The 17,549-nt window shown below is 37.1% G+C and overlaps 1 protein-coding gene and 1 non-coding gene across 3 annotated transcripts; both read right to left on the reverse strand.

The window, feature by feature from the left end:
- Positions 1-955: 955 nt before the first annotated feature.
- LOC112786834 (casein kinase 1-like protein HD16) lies at positions 956-7,810 on the reverse strand. Of its 2 annotated transcripts, XR_003194348.3 has the most exons (19): positions 6,935-7,810; positions 6,602-6,733; positions 6,441-6,514; positions 6,173-6,242; positions 6,027-6,082; positions 5,859-5,930; positions 5,579-5,673; positions 5,405-5,471; positions 5,187-5,316; positions 4,887-5,105; positions 4,652-4,794; positions 4,374-4,548; positions 3,753-3,843; positions 3,441-3,598; positions 3,154-3,342; positions 2,898-3,077; positions 1,885-2,089; positions 1,489-1,662; positions 956-1,289 (listed from the first exon to the last, which is right to left on the reverse strand). XR_003194348.3 is itself a non-coding variant. In XM_025830199.3 (16 exons), exons 1-16 carry the CDS (start codon positions 7,301-7,303, stop codon positions 3,018-3,020), a joined length of 2,100 nt encoding a protein of 699 aa, XP_025685984.1. In that variant the 5' UTR covers positions 7,304-7,810; the 3' UTR covers positions 2,461-3,017. The 2 variants fall into 2 exon arrangements, 1 of the variants encoding a protein (XP_025685984.1); XM_025830199.3 differs by lacking the exons at positions 956-1,289; positions 1,489-1,662; positions 1,885-2,089 and having other exon boundaries at positions 2,461-3,077.
- A 7,959-nt stretch (positions 7,811-15,769) lies between these two features.
- LOC112787008 (small nucleolar RNA R71) lies at positions 15,770-15,877 on the reverse strand. The gene has a single exon (XR_003194447.1). It is a non-coding gene; the product is annotated as a small nucleolar RNA R71 (small nucleolar RNA).
- Between the last annotated feature and the right edge of the window lie 1,672 nt (positions 15,878-17,549).

Below are 17,549 nucleotides of genomic sequence, written 5' to 3' on the forward strand. Positions count from 1 at the left end.
TCTAACACCCTTCAGGTATACATACGTTCTAATCTACTAAAAACATGTCTAAAACCCTTGCTAACTTAAGCATCGGAGTCTCTTGCAAATACCACCCCCACCTCCTCACAAGAAACTCGAACGACAACACCTCGATATAAGAACAAGTTAGACACTGCCTCAAAAGGAATCTGGACCTCCCGCTCAGGCTCAAACCAACATTTCAGATAACTCTCGAAACAATATCATTATGCACTCATTTGTTTGAGTTACAACTATATAAAAAATTAAACATTTTGTAAATAAGTGAAAAATCAATATTTACCAATATTAAAGATTTTATCAACAAAAAATTGAATTAATTAGCCATGTAAAACATAATATGCTCATCAGTGTGTTCCCAAGTGATTATAGTATTGCATTAAAATGTCTCGAACAGGAATTTGTTTAGTTGCGGTGGAAATGGCCTGTAACTTAAAACACCCTTTAAAGAAATTATATGAACACTACATAAACCAAAAAATATATCACAATAAAACTTTTATGCTAAGTTGCTTTATGACATTTGGATGATATTCACTTAGGAAATAGAGACTGAAAGTGACCAAGTACCGAAGCAGTGAAGGAAATATGAAACCTGTATGGATTCTTTCCCTTCTTTCGTTACCTGTTATAATAATGCCTATATAAATTTGGTGCCAGCCTGGGAATTATAATATATAGTTGGACTTGCCTCGTTAGATTACGCCTGAACCTACTGCAGTATTATTGCAGTTAATCTAATTTTAACAATTTCAGTGTCCCATAATGTCTGAGGGGTAAGTGCTACAGTTACTTCATTTAGATTCTATATTTTGCGCTGGGTTATTTTGTACTGCACAAATTTTTTAGGAAAATTTGGAAAAGTTGAATTTTGAAAAGAGATGATAGCAGTTGTGTCCTTATATACCAGAGACTAAAGAATATGTTGAGCCAGTTTAGAATATTACAAATTTGTTGCACTTCCTCAGAAATATAGCTCACCACGGAGTTGGGAATTCCAGAGTCCAATACATCAGTATAGAAATCATAGAAGGTAAATATTTTGATTCCCTCGTAACTCAGATAATAGTTTGGTTGAAATCTAGAATAATGTCGTGTTGTTCAAACCATGGTTTCAAACTGTGCAAATAGAAAACCAAATATGGAATTTGCAATATGAACTTTCAAATACCAGCTAAGGCAGCGTAACTGGATTCCCCAGATCTCTCCAGTATAAATACTTCAATGGAACAATGGTTTCAAAGATCATGCATACGATGCACTTTAACCTACATAATAGTGACAATAGTGGATCGCGGTTAACACTTTAATTTAAGATTTTTAATAGTGACAATAGTGACTAAGGGAATTTTTTCCATTTCCTTATAATTATTATCATTATTATTACTATTTGAAGACAAAACTCACTTGGAATATGGGAATTTTCAAAACTGACAATAAAGATAATAAATTGAGATTGTCAGTCACCTTGTCTTTCCAAAGGTAAAGAATCACATGCAGTAAATAGTTCCTGAATCTTCACACCCTTGAGCACTTCAAGTTTCCATTTATGGATTTTTTCCAGCAACATATTCATTTTCTACGGACAATTACAAATCCACAAGTTTCACCAGCCTCAGGTTATTGAACCATCCAGAAATCCTTAGATTAACAGCAAACCGAAACAATGAGCAAATAAGAAATAAAACAAAACATAGTCAACCAAAATGCAAGAAATTGAAATTTGGAAGCATTAGATCAAATGACCATCAAATATGTTATTCATACACATAGAACACATCAAGATCAAAATACAATATATCAATGGCATAGCATGAAAAAGATTAACAATAATAACAAAAATGATATAGCAGAATCAGATACCTGCTTATAATCGCCAAGAAATCTCAGTCATACACAAATCAATCAAGTGGTACAAACAAGTTATTCACCAAAGATGAGCTTCCAATTAGCCGACTTCTAATATCCAGATACAATCCGCATCTTTCAATGTTTGATGCACAAAGAATCAAGCAGAAGCACAGTCACATAATGACTGACCAGGGGAAGCCAATGCCAACTTTGGATACTGGAAGTAAAAAGTGGTTAGAACATATAACTTACAAATGGATAGCTATATTTTCAACAGTAACCAACTCATGGCTACTTAGTTCCCATTGGAAAATAATAATAGACACATGTCAATACTGTGAACTTTCCCAACTGAAAAAGCCATGGTATAGTATTAAATAACAAGCAAAACTGGCAGTGAAAAAATAAAAGAGTATTGAGGAATATATTTTACTTTGAAGATAATAAATAGATTAATAGAACATCCTCATCCTCGTCCTTCACTTCAATCAGAATAAACACATTTACTGATTTACATTTCATGAGATGAACCCACAAACCAAAAGAATGGTTAGAGTTCACTGATAAATATATAATTCATCACCAAAATGAAAAAAAGTAACAATAATATTGTGAATACAATGATTAAAAGTGATAATCAGATGCAAGTGTGTACAAATTTTCTGCCTTTAAAGTCAAATTCAGACATCCAGAAGCCCAGTAGGTTTAAGTTAAAAGAAGGCATAAAAAGGACCCCAGTATACAAGCCTGCACTGCATAAATTGTTCAGTTCTGACTCCTAACCCGTAGTAGCTAGCATATTTCAAAAAACCATTGCTAAAAAAAACCTAAGCTTTCCACATGCCTTCAACATACTAATTTAACTACTGTTTAGATCTATACAAGCTTTATGTCAAAAGACATGTCACAACAGGCATGAAAGACCAAGTTTTGCTCCTAAGCATTTTTTCATGCAGTTGAAATACAGTGCAAGGTATTGCATCATATGATATGTGATGGCGACGATTAAAAAAGGTTTATCATACATCCATGCCAAACTTCACTGTTCAGCAAAATTTGTGAGAGGATCTTCACTTCCATGTGGCAGACGTAAGAATAAGATGTCAAAATGATACCAGCTGAATCTCAAACAAATCTTCAGCACTTCATGAAACTGTTCTTCCATAACAAACAGACGCAATGTACAGGTTCTTTGCCCATTTTTCCTGAATACACAGAATATCAAATATAAGCACATAAGATCGGCTAAACACACTGGATTAAGTCAGGTGTACTACTAACCTTGACATGAGTACTGGGAAAAGCAGATGTGCGTAGCGTCTCTTGAGTTTCATCAGATGGTTTTCTTCTTGGGACACTAAGAATAAAAGCAGCTTGGTCCCATGTTGCAGCAGTTGAGGTGATTCGATAACCACCATCCCACCTATGGTGAATCCCTTCACTAGGATACAGGAAATCAAGCTCCACAACCTAACATTTAGTTTGGAAAGAAAAGTATATTCATCAGATGGCAATCTTCAATGTCACAGGGAATTTCAGTTTAAGATAATTTTGACAGGAGAAAAGACCTGATCTGAAAATCCAGCACCGCGGGACATTACAATTGCCCATTTACTGCCAGCAGTAGCCATAGCAGTGACATAAAATCCTTCTCTCCACTTTTTGTTGATCCACTTAAATGGAAATGAATCACTGACTTTATAGGATTGTTGCAAGTAATGGGTCCCTAAAAGGAACAAGCAAACAAGAAAAGTGAGAAAAAAGTTTATACACAATACTACTGGCTAAAATGCTAATTTATCCAAAACAAATTATCAACAAAATTCAAGCCAATATTTCCATCCCAAGCACAATCCCTAAAGAAGTTTCAACTATATTACCTTTAGACATTACAACCAAAGAACTTCCATTATTAGCTCCAGCTACAGCACTGATGTAATAATTTTTCTCCCACTGTTCCATAATCCATTCCTGTATATATTTTTTTTAAAAATTAAAAAAGAAAAATAAATTTGAAGTCTGTCAGCTTGCATCTAGCAAAAAACCAAATTCAGTACAGAACATCAGTGAGATCTCAAATTCACCAGAATCAGATGCACAATACAACAATTGGTAAGCTGTAAGAACCTGGCATCTAGTCTAACTAGAAGAATGAAACAGTAAGAGAATGGCAAAGGGGATTAGTGATATCAGTGAGATATCATCCAATTTCCCAGTATTTGTTATTATTTAGTAAAAGGAAGATAAAGCAAAGATATCAGGTATTCAAGAGACCAGATTCTCTCCTAAGAGTCTGATCCCTATCTTTTCCCTATTTTTCCATGGCCTCTCACTACTTCCCACAACCCTTTATAGTTCCTACCTCTCTCTCATAACAGAATGCTCACTCTCTCTCACTCACTTTCCAGCTAGGCAAGTTAGATACAAAACCCATAGTTCACTCAATTACAGTTAGGTCCCAAATTTCTAATCAGCTCGATACATAACGTAAGCTAACAAACCTTGTGAAGAAAATAGGGAGATAGTTCGTAAACTTGAGAAGTGAAACCAGTGCCAGCATCCATAATGAGTGCCCAGAGATTAGAACAAGAAGCTACACAACTGATATATAACCCATCCTCATTTCCCTTATCAATGTGTTGGGCAAGTCGCACATCAGCAACATTGTAATGGTACCTATACCCCAAGATTATATTTATATTAAAAAAATATGTAGAAATAAAATAAACCCAAAGCTTCTAAAATCAACCGGAAAAAACCATTCAAATCAAGTAAAAACCTTTGCTTCATTGGTCGGCGAGCATTGTAAACACTAATCCACTGCGTTGCAGGCATTCCCATTCTGACCTTCTTCTTTGGTTGTTCATCATCATCCTCTTCCATTGCCACTCGTCCTCGCTTTTGTCCAACCTGACATATAAGCTTCACACCACAGGGCCAGAGAAAAGACAACAAAGTCAAACTTTGAATCAGCAAAAATAGTCATTCTAAAGCAGTAATGGTGTTTTAAGTACCTTTTGTGCACCCTCAGTGTTTATTGGCCTGATGGCTGGATTTGGACCTACAATTCCATCAAAAAGGGATATGTATTTAGCGTAATTTGGCTCTTCATCAAACTTCAAATTCACCACATATTCAGCAAACTGCCGGAAAGGTTGAGGACAAAAGCAACATAAAGTTTCTGGAGAAGTGGCCATCTTCTTCTTGCAAACAAGAAATCCTTTGTTTTCTCCCTGCACCAACACTTTCATGACAACCATGCAATTTCACTAATTTGTAAGACTAACATGACAAAATTTGAAACCATGAAAAACCTGAAATCCTTGCCAAGGAAGCCGACCACGAAGAAGGAACACAAGTGTGTAAGCAAGAGATTCTAAGTCATCTCTCCTGCTACCAGTTCTACCAAGATGAGCATGCACACTAGCATAACGAACTGTACCCCTGTGGCAAGAATACAGTACACAAAACCAGTAAGAATGCACATGTTCACTAACACTAAGGCTTATAGTGAAACAAACAAGCAAATTACCTAAATACATCTGGACGCTGATCATACTCAACATGAAGTCCGGTAGAACTATCACGCCATCGAGTTGCTGCATAGAAAATGGATGTAAAACCAATATGAAGCTTCATGAGAAGTCAGGAATACCTTCATTTATAATGTAGTATGAAATATTCAAGGATAATGCGATATGTTTACCTAATCCAAGATCAACTAAAAACAGCTTCTTTGCATTTGACGTTCCCGGTGGGCCAAGCAAAAAGTTCTCAGGCTTTACGTCACCATGAACATACCTGCAATAATGGTAACATAATGATGACACCTTTCTTTTGGAGACAAAAACACCAGAATATGCTAGACTTGAGACTTCAGATATTTTAAATAAATCAAATTTTACTTGTCTAAAAGCACTAGCCAATTAGTTCCCCAAAAAAATGTAGACAAAAATCATAAACAGAATCAGGAAGATGGATATCACCCTCTCGAATGTATCTTCTCCAATATAGAGATAGCCTCAATCGCAATGCATGCCACCATTTCAGTGGACATCCTAAATCCAAAAGGAGTAGTCAAGGTTAGCAATCTAATATTCACGACAGTAAGAGAATTAAGACACACTATTTCAGCATTTCTGAGAAATCCTTACGTGTGTGAGTAGTTATTCCAGACATCCCATAGACTAGGGCCAAGCATATCCATAACCTGCATGCAACATCATGTTATGAACATATAAAGAAACACCACAAACTCCTAGAAGATGGGGAAACAAAAGAGAAACCTAAGAAGACATACCATAACATAGTAATCACCTTGCCGCCCTTTGTAATGAACTCGGGGAACACCATGACTGCCACCTAATGCACTACAAGATGTAATAAAACAGCAAAGTTAACACTATGATAAGCTTAGCTTTAAAATGCCAAAAATACCCTCTTGAGCATGTATCACACTCTTATTTATATCCATTCAATAATTATGTAACGCATCAGCAGAGACAGCTAACAGGATAAATTCAGGAAGAAGAAGAAGAAGAAGAAGAAGAAGAAGAAGAAGGACTTACTTGTAAACCTGCCACTCATATGGGGGTCCATAATTACAACCCTTACTGCTTCTGTGTTCAAATTTCAACGCTACCTGCAGTTATTTAAAGAACAATAAGAATAACATCATAACAAATAACTATATAACTTCATAACCGCAACAATGTCACTCGTATCAAACCTCAATAGCCCCAGCACCAGTTCGATCACCGTAGCTAGTGGCTCCAACGCGACGACCAACATAAACCTGTCCAAACCCTCCCTTCCCAAGTCTTCCTTCAACCCTGTACATCGGTGAACCACCAACCTGGACCTGTTATAAACCAAAAAAGGGGTTACTTTTTCCCAGTTCTTAGAGAAATAACAAAAACCTATTCTTAGAAAATACTAGCCCCTTTATTAATCTGAAGTTTCCTTCTTTGTATTCGCTTCTTTCTCAATATCATTCCGAAAACGAGACTCTTAAAAGAGACAATAACAGTTTCATGCATGTGTAAAAAAAACTGCAACAAACCTTCTCTGGGACTGGAGCAGTGGTTCCTTCCTCTTCAGCTCCCGGAGCCTTGTCGGCGCTTCGACCGCCGCTATCGTAATCATCCATGTCCTCCTCCCTCAAAACCCTAATACTTCCAGCGTTGTTCTTGTTCTTCTTGATTGCAACGTCGTTCACAACTTTCCCAACTTCATCGGCCGAGGCTTCAGCGGCGATCGCGTTTTTCTGCCTCCGATTCCTCCTGTTCGGTGCAGCAACAGATGTTCTCTTCCTCGGTTTGGATCCTCCGGCCACCGGCGGGTCCGGCAGAACAATCGGATTCGGATCAGCAGCGCCTAACAGTTCTTTGTTATTGTTCGTTGTGCGTTGTCGGGAACGGAGCTCAGGCATGGCAAGGATGCGGTGGTGGTGGTGGTGGTGGTTGGTGGTGGTCCATGAAGGATAAGAGAGACAAAGTTCAGGAAGGTTCTAGAACGACCGGCGTGTGTAAGAAGGTTAAAAAAATGGATGTGGTTACAAATAGCGAAAGAAAAAGTGTGTAGTTTGAAAAACAGAAATGGGTAAGATGAAGTGATAGTGAAGACGATCAAACGCCCCAAAAAAACACAAAAAAAAAAAAAATTAGGGTTGGGGATGCGAGGGAATTTTAGAGATCTGTGGAGGGAAACCGGTGAAAAATATATTAAAATAATTTTAATGAAATAATATGAAACAAAAAAAATACAATCAGAAACTAAAAGGGTAGGGAATTCTAGATTCTAGATATATCGTTCTATTTCTAGTAGGGAAATAGGGGTAAAGTTTGAGCCAAGAGAGAACTAGATACACTAGATAACTTTTTTCTACTTCTAATGGTTTTAGAATTTTCAATTTTTTTTTTTTTGTCTGAACAACGAGAAAGAAGACTAAGGAAGAGGAGGTGTTTTCTAAGGTTCTGAAAATCGAACCGATCATCAAATCGTTCTAATTATTAGTTTATTGGTTTATAAGTTCAATCGATTCGACCGTAGTTGAACTAAAAAATCGTTTTATAATAAAATAAAATATAATATAAATATATTTTGCGAAAAAATACCATCCAAAGTTCCTGTTTATGTATCTAAAACGAACATCACCAAACAAAGTCATATAAATCAATGACACCAGACATCCAAAGTTGTCTCTTGCTAAAATTTCATTTCATATTACAATATATGCAGACAACAAATCTGCAGGTGATATGGAAACTCTATAATGGTTATTGAACATGCATGCTTTCATGAACAATAATCAACTAATCAACTAATCAATGCCATCAATGCCGCAGGTGCTACTCCACACTGCACCATGGCTCCGATCTAGCAGCTTGCACTCAAAATTCTCAATTTGCATAATAGTTATATGTATGATCAATAATACTAGCTGCTAGTACCGTCCACAATGAAAAAAATTTAGGAGTCAACAATTTTAATTCATATTAACTAACACTTTTAGTCAACAGTTTAACGCCTTTAGTTTAATAGTCTAATACAATATTTTTAACTAACATTTTTAAATATTACTGACTAATTGTTCAATAATATTTTATACATAATTATATACTAGGAACTTAATTCTTACATATATATAACACAATAAAAAGTTTCCAGTAATGGTTTTTGTGAGGGTGTCTATTTAGTGATTCCAATGTAATATATACGATGAAAAATAATTTTTTGAGTCACAACAATAACCACTATTTCATTACATAGGATAGTAGCATTAGTATAAGATGTTGAAGACTCAAATTTCAACTACTCTTGACGTTAATTACTTGATTCAGCAGAATATTTTAGAAGTAGGAGAATGTGTATATATATATAGTATACCTCACAAAGCTGGACAGCAGTTATGTCTCTAATTCCCTGTTGATACCATATCACAAATGGGAAGTAATTAGGGTTGCTGCTACTCTCATCTATCTTGAATGTTATGTTCTCGTGTGGATAATTGCATGCAACCCTGCACACACAGATATAGAAAACTATAAATACTTTAATCTTAGCTTGCGTGTGTGCATATATAAGGATCTAATTAAGCAAAAATGTTAATTATTAAGGTTTAGCACCCAACAACTAATCAATTATCAATGCTTCAACAATTAATCATGCTTCAAGCAATTAACAACAAGGTTTAGACTTTAGAACCAATAATTAATCAATGCTTCAACAATTAATCATGTTTCAAGCAATCAGTTTCAACAATTAATCATTTAATCATGCTTCAAGCAATCAACAACTATATTTAGACTTTAGAACCAACAATTAATCAATACTTCAACAATTAATCATGCTTCAAGCAATCAACAGCAAGGTTTAGAACCGACAATAAATCAATGCTTCAACAATTATTATTAAAAAAAACAAAATTTATAGCTAGGGTTAGTGGAAGACACGGAAGAGTGCAGAGCTGGTGGCGACAGGGACAATGGCTGGGGTGGAAGGGTCAAACAGAGCTGGCGTCAGCGAGAAGACTGCGCGACGGCAACTGGCGCTGGCGGTGGCTGCGATTTCGACGGCTGAAAGGAAAGCTGGCTGCGCGAACGGAAAGCTGGCTGAGAGAAACTTGCGACGGTGAGTGACTTCCAAGGACCTTGCGACGGCGGCGGTGGTTGGACGGAGGTTGCGCCGGAAGCTCGCGGTGGAGACTGGACGTGGTGAAAGCAAAAGGTGAGAGTGGAGGGCTGGAGGGGAGGCTCGAGAGTGGCTCTATGCAGTGTGGGTGTCTGCGTGAAGGAGTCCTAGGGTTCACCTTTTAGGGGCCAAGTCAAAATGCGTGCGTTTTTTTGGCAAAATTCAAAAATCGGCCGGATCACGGGTCGGTTCGACCGACCGGTTCCTGGCCGGTTCAACAATCCAACTACGGTTTTTGAATTTGACGGTTTTACCTTCTGTCCGAACCGTATTTACCAACGATTCCCGGTTCGACCGGTTCAAACTGATTTTCAGAACATTGGTGTTTTCTGTTGAGTAAACTACCAACTCGACCCATGTTTATTTATCCGAATAATAATGCGATACTTGACTAAAAAATTATCCGTTTTGGACTCTGATCTTGTGCTCCGACTGCCAACACAGTCCTTCTATCACTTTTACAACGAAAGATTAACAGAAATTACTGACGTGTCTAGGTAAACGGATGAGGTGGATGGCTAGGTGGTTAGGTAGAAGATGGAAGCCCACGTGGTTTGTTGGAAAGGACAGGGGCTTATCTGTCCTCTTCCACGTCACACTAACGACGTCGTTTTGACCTCTCCAAAAGTTATTTCGTTTTGTGCTTTATATGTTTTCTCATAAAAATTTATTGACTTTCTATTACAATTACTTTCTAAACCCTAACAAAAAAACCTTCTTCTCCATCGAGGCAGTGGTGAGTGCTAACAAGGTTGCTGAGAAATTCTCTGACAATAAAGTTGCCAGTGGTTGTACGATGCTGTTGGCGGAACTTGAATGGTTCTGTAGACAGTACAGATTATTAAGGTTAGTGTCGCTATTGTCCATTTCTCTATTTTTGTGTGTGGTCCTCAGTTTGCCAAGTAACCATTGTTATCTATATTCAGCTGTGGTGTAGGGTTTAGAAAGGTTAAAATATTATTTCTGATACCATGTTCTATGAGTTTTATGTATTTAAATAACATAAAGTGTAGAGATGTGTTAAAAAATAATTTTTTTATGTAATAAATTAAAGAAAGTTGGAACATATTATTAGAATTCGGTGTTTATATTGATGTGAGATTAAAAAAATGTGTTACATGTTTAAATTTTTTAATTAGAATTTAACAAAAGTTCTTTTATTTTCCCAGATAACTAAATGTCTGGTTACCCTCGTGTTTCACCATGGGAGAAATTTTAAAAAGAATAGTGAAAATTTTTTTACCTATTTGGATGGAAAAGTCCATAAGTTTCCACCATTAGATGTTGACCTGATTAATTATTTTTATTTGGTGGCCTTGTTTAAAGAATTAGGCTACTTAGAGTATAACGCTATGTACTGGTGTAATATGACTACCTCTAATTTGGAGTCTAGACTTCATGCCATTAACGGGGATAAAGAGATTAATGAACTGAGAGAGGGTATTATTAAGAACAGGGAGACAGATGAATTTTATATCTACTTTAATCATCTTGTGAATCTACTAGAGGTAGTTGGTGATGGAGTTAGGGAGGAAGTTGTGGTTTCCAGTAAGGCCCATCCCCTGATTCATCATCATCTTCCTCTGATGGTAGATATGAAAGTGCTGAGGATGAGGCTTATAAGCCTCCTCCCCCTGGATATGAGTCTAATTATAGTAGCAGTGATGATAGTTTGAAGAAGAAAAACAAGCAGAAGAATTAGCTTAAAGAGAGGATGTCACCTAAAAGAAGCAATAATAGTGGTGTAGTTAAGAAGAAAAGGCTTAAGTCAGTAGACAGTGGGCCAAAGATATCACCTAGAACTACTAAAAAAATAGTCACTAGAAAATACTCTGGTGCTAGGAGAAAACATGTGCTGAGGGATAGGTTTAATAAGTAAGGGATGTAGAGTGAGAACAGTGGGCCTGGGTTAAATGTTGGAGGCCTAAGAAGGACTAGGAGAACTGTGCTTGTTAGAGGGGATGCAACAAATATTGTTGATAGAGCTGAAGATCATGTACCTAACTGATGAGCGGATAATTTATACGCTTTTTGACATTGTTTTTAGTATGTTTTTAGTAGGATCTAGTTACTTTTAGGGATATTTTTAATAGATTTTGTGTTAAATTCATATTTCTGGACTTTACTATGAGTTTGTGTGTTTTTCTGTGATTTCAGGTATTTTCTGGCTGAAATTGAGGGACTTGAGCAGAAATCAGATTCAGAGGTTGAAAAATGACTGCTGATGCTGTTGGATTCTGACCTCCCTGCACTCAAAGTTGATTTTCTGCAGCTACAGAACTTGAAATGGTGCGCTTCCAATTGCGTTGGAAAGTAGACATCCAGGGCTTTCCAGCAATATATAATAGTCCATACTTTGGCCAAGAATTGACGACGTAAACTGGCGTTCAACGCCAGCTTTCTACCCAAATCTGGCGTCCAGCGCCAGAAAAGGATCCAAAACCAGAGTTGAACGCCCAAACTGGCACAAAAACTGGCGTTCAACTCCACAAATAGCCTCTGCACGTGCAACACTTAAGCTCAGCCCAAACACACACCAAGTGGGTCCCGGAAGTGGATTTATACATCAAATACTTACTCATGTAAACCCTAGTAGCTAGTTTATTATAAATAGGACCTCTTACTATTGTATTAGGCATCTTTGGATTACCTTATGATCCTTTGATCACGTTTTAGGGGGCTGGCCATCTCGGCCATGCCTGGACCTTCACTTATGTATTTTTAACGGTAGAATTTCTACACTCCATAGATTAAGGTGTGGAGCTCTGCTGTTCCTCAAAGATTAATGCAAAGTACTACTGTTTTCTATTCAATTCTTCTTATTTCGCTTCTAAGATATCCATTCGCACCCAAGAACGCGATGAAGGTGATGATTATGTGTGACGCTCATCATCCTTCTCCCTTATGAACGCGTGCCTGACAAACACTTCCGTTCTACATGAATTAAGCTAGAATGAATATCTCTTAGATCTCCTAACCAAAATCTTCGTGGCGTAAGCTAGAATGATGGCGGCATTCAAGAGAATCCGGAAGGTCTAAACCTTGTCTGTGGTATTCCGAGTAGGATTCAATGATTGAATGACTGTGACGAGCTCCTAACTCGCGATTGCAGGGCGTTAGTGACAGACGCAAAAGGATAGTAAATCCTATTCCAGCATGATCGAGAACCGACAGATGAATAGCCGTGTCGTGACAGGGTGCGTGAGCATATTATTCACTGAGAGGATAAGATGAAGCCATTGACAAGGGTGATGCCTCCAGACGATTAGCTGTGCCGTGACAGGGCATTGGATCATTTTCCCGAGAGATGACCGAAAGTAGCCATTGACAGTGGTGATGTATCACATAAAGCCAGCCATGGAAAGGAGTAAGACTGATTGGATGAAGATAGCAGGAAAGCCCTGGATGTCTAGAGGAATGAAAAGCATCTCCATTCGCTTATCTGAAATTCCTACCAATGAATTACATAAGTATCTCTATCCCTATTTTATTATATAATATTCGAAAACACCATTATCACTTTATATCTGCCTAACTGAGATTTACAAGGTAACCATAGCTTGCTTCATACCAACAATCTCCGTGGGATTCGACCCTTACTCACGTAAGGTATTACTTGGACGACCCAGTGCACTTGCTGGTTAGTTGTATCGAAGTTGTGACAATTATGAATTAAGATCAGAGCACCAAGCTTTGGAGCCATTACCAGGATTTGTTCAAGCCTGGAGATCACAATTTCGTGCACCAAGTTTTTGGCGCCGTTGCCGGGGATTGTTTGAGTTTGGACAACTGACGGTTCATCTTGTTGCTCAGATTAGGTAATTTTCTTTTTTGTTTTCTTTTCTTTTTCAAAAATAATTTCAAAAATCTCTCATCTGTTTTCGAAAAAAATAAAAAAATGTTTTCAAAAATAAATTATTCTATGGCTTCAGAATTTTTAAGAATGAATTCTAGTGTTTCATGAAGCATGTTGAAGCCTGGCTGGCTGTAAAGCCATGTCTAAATTCATTTGGACTGAGGCTTGCAATTTGTTATCAAGAGCAAGATAGTGTTGCTAATCAACCTGCTGCTGATCCTCAATCACCTGCTGAAGCTTGGCTGGCCATTGGCCATGTCTAGTGTTTTGGACCGGAGCTTTCATTGAAAGCTTGGCTGGCTAGTGAGCCATGTCTAGTTCCTGGACTGAAGCTTTAGACTAAGAATGCAAGATTCCTGGAATTCATATTAAAAATTTTGGAATCCTTATTTTTTTCTTTTTCATATAATTTTCGAAAAAAATTACCAAAAAAATTAGAAAATCATAAAAATCAAAAATATTTTTCTATTTCTTGTTTGAGTCTTGAGTCATATCATAAGTTTGGTGTCACTTGCATATGCATCTTGTATTTTTTCGAAAATATCATGCATTCATAGTATTCTTCATGATCTTCAAGTTGTTCTTGGTAAGTCTTCTTGTTTGATCTTGATGATTTTTTGTTTTGTGTCTTTTCATGTTTATCATATGCATTCTTGAATTCTTAGTGCGTAAGCATTAAAGAATTCTAAGTTTGGTGTCTTGCATGTTTTCTTTGCATTAAAAATTTTTCAAAAATATGTTCTTGATGTTCATCATGACATTCAAAGTGTTCTTGGTGTTCATCTTGACATTCATAGCATTCTTGCATGCATCACATGTTTTGATCTAAAAATTTCATGCATTGCATTTTTTTTGTGTTTTTCTCTCTCATCATAAAAATTCAAAAATCAAAAAAATATCTTTCCCTTTTTCTCTCATCAAATTCGAAAATTTGGATTGACTTTTTCAAAAAATTTTAAAATCAAATTGTTTCTCATGAGTCAAATCAAATTTTCAATTTGAAAATCTTATCTTTTTCAAAATCTTTTTCAAAAATCAAATCTTTTTCAAAATTCTTAGTTATTTTCGAAAATTCCAAAAATATTTTTCAAAAATCTTTTTCTTATTTTTATACCAAATTTTCGAAAATAACATAATCAATTAATGTTTTGATTAAAAAATTTGAAGTTTGTTACTTGCTTGTTAAGAAAGATTCAAACTTTGAGTTCTAGAATCATATCTTGTGATTTCTTATGAATCAAGTCATTAATTGAGGTTTTAAAAATCAAATCTTTTTCAAAAACTAATTTCTATCATATCTTTTCAAAAATATCTTCTCATCTTATCTTTTTCAAAAATATCTTTTCAAAATATCTTTCCTAACCTCCTAACTTCCTATTTTTTCAAAATTTGTTTCAACCAACTAACTAACTTTTTGTTTGTTTCTTAACTTTTTCAAAACTACCTAACTAACTCTCTCTCTCTCTAATTTTCGAAAATATCTCCCCTCTTTTTCAAAATTTCTTTTTAATTTATTAATTATTTTAATTTTTAAATCTTAATTTTCGAAAATTACTAACACATTTTCAAAAACCAATTTTCAAAAATCACTAACTCCTTTTCAAAAATAATTTTCGAAAATTCCCTCTCTCTCTCTCATCCTATTCTATTGATTCATTCATTAACTAACATCTCTTCCTCACATCATCACCAAATTCGAACCCCCCTCTTCTATCTGTGTTCGAATTTCTTCCTCTTTTCTTCTACTAACAATAAGGATCCTCTTTACTGTGACATAGAGCATTCCTCTTCTTTTCTTTTTCTCTCCTCTTTCTTATGAGCAGGGACAGAGAAAAAGGCATTCTTGTTGAAGCTGATCCAGAACCTGAAAGGACTCTGAAGAGAAAATTAAGAGAAGCTAAATTACAACAATCCAAAGACAACTTAATTGAAAATTTCGAACAAGTAAAGGAGATGGCAGCCGAACCCAACAACAATGCAAGGAGAATGCTTGGTGACTTTACTGCACCTAATTCCAATTTACATGGAAGAAGCATCTCCATTCCTGCCATTGGAGCAAACAACTTTGAGCTGAAACCTCAATTAGTTTCTCTGATGCAGCAGAACTGCAAGTTTCATGGACTTCCATCTGAAGATCCTTTTCAGTTCTTAACTGAATTCTTGCAGATATGTGATACTGTTAAGACTAATGGAGTAGATCCTGAAGTCTACAGGCTCATGCTTTTCCCTTTTGCTGTAAGAGACAGAGCTAGATTATGGTTGGATTCTCAACCCAAAGACAGCCTGAACTCTTGGGATAAGCTGGTCACGGCTTTCTTAGCCAAGTACTTTCCTCCTCAAAAGCTGAGCAAGCTTAGAGCTGATGTTCAAACCTTCAGACAGAAAGAAGGTGAATCCCTCTATGAAGCTTGGGAAAGATACAAAAAGTTGACCAAAAAGTGTCCTTCTGACATGCTTTCAGAATGGACCATCCTGGATATATTCTATGATGGTTTATCTGAGCTATCAAAGATGTCACTGGACACTTCTGCAGGTGGATCCATTCACCTAAAGAAAACGCCTGCAGAAGCTCAAGAACTCATTGACATGGTTGCTAATAACCAGTTCATGTACACTTCTGAAAGGAATCCTGTGAATAATGGGACGCCTATGAAGAAGGGAGTTCTTGAAGTTGATACTCTGAATGCCATATTGGCTCAGAATAAAATATTGACTCAGCAAGTCAATATGATCTCTCAGAGTCTGCATGGAATGCAAGCTGCATCCAACAGTACTCAAGAGGCATCTTCTGAAGAAGAAGCCTATGATCCTGAGAACCCTGCAATAGCAGAGGTAAATTACTTAGGTGAACCTTATGGAAACACCTATAACTCAACATGGAGAAATCATCCAAATTTCTCATGGAAGGATCAAAAGCCCCAACAAGGCTTTAACAATGGTGGAAGAAATAGGTTTAGCAATAGCAAGCCTTTTCCATCATCAACTCAGCAACAGACAGAGAACTCTGAACAAAATGCTTCTAATTTAGCAAATCTAGTCTCTGATCTATCTAAGGCCACTGTAAGTTTCATGAATGAAACAAGGTCTTCCATTAGGAATCTGGAAGCACAAGTGGGCCAGCTGAGTAAAAAGATCACTGAAATTCCTCCTAGTACTCTCCCAAGCAATACAGAAGAGAACCCAAAAGGAGAGTGCAAGGCCATTGACATAAGCGCCATGGCCGAACCTGTGAGGAGAGGAGAGGACGTGCCCAAGGAGGAAAACCCCCTGGGACGTCCAGTGGTCAATAAGGAGCTTCCCTCTGAGGAACCAAAGGAATCTGAGACTCATCTAGAGACCATAGAGATTCCATTGAACCTCCTTATGCCCTTCATGAGCTCTGATGAGTATTCCTCTTCTGAAGAGAATGAGGATGTTACTGAAGAGCAAACTGCCAAGTTTCTTGGTGCAATCATGAAGCTGAATGCCAAATTATTTGGCATTGATACTTGGGAAGTTGAACCTCCCTTGTTCATCAATGAACTAAGTGATCTGGATCAACTGACATTGCCTCAGAAGAGACAGGATCCTGGAAAGTTCATAATACCCTGTATCATAGGCACCATGATCTTTAAGGCTCTGTGTGACCTTGGTTCAGGAATAAACCTCATGCCCCTCTCTGTAATAGAGAAACTGGGAATCTATGGGGTGCAAGCTGCTAAAATCTCACTAGAGATGGCAGACAGCTCAAGAAAACAGGCTTATGGACAAGTAGAAGATGTATTAGTAAAGGTTGAGGGCCTTTACATACCTACTGATTTCATAGTCCTGGATACTGGAAAGGAAGAGGATGAATCCATCATCCTAGGAAGTCCTTTCCTGGCCACAGCAAGAGCTGTGATTGATGTTGACAGAGGTGAAATATTCCTTCAATGGAATGAGAACTCCCTTGTGTTTAAAACTCAAGGATCTCCCTCTGCAACCATGGAGAGGAAGCATAAAAAGCTTCTCTCCAAGCAAGAGTCAACCAGAGCCCCCACAGTCAAACTCTAAGTTTGGTGTTGGGAGGCCACAACCAAACTCTAAGTTTGGTGTTGAACTCCCATATCCAAACTCTAAGTTTGGTGTTGGAGAGTCTCAACAAAGCTCT

This window comes from Arachis hypogaea, chromosome 20 (assembly GCF_003086295.3).
Source record: "Arachis hypogaea cultivar Tifrunner chromosome 20, arahy.Tifrunner.gnm2.J5K5, whole genome shotgun sequence".
In the NCBI taxonomy this organism is placed as follows: Eukaryota; Viridiplantae; Streptophyta; class Magnoliopsida; order Fabales; family Fabaceae; genus Arachis; species Arachis hypogaea.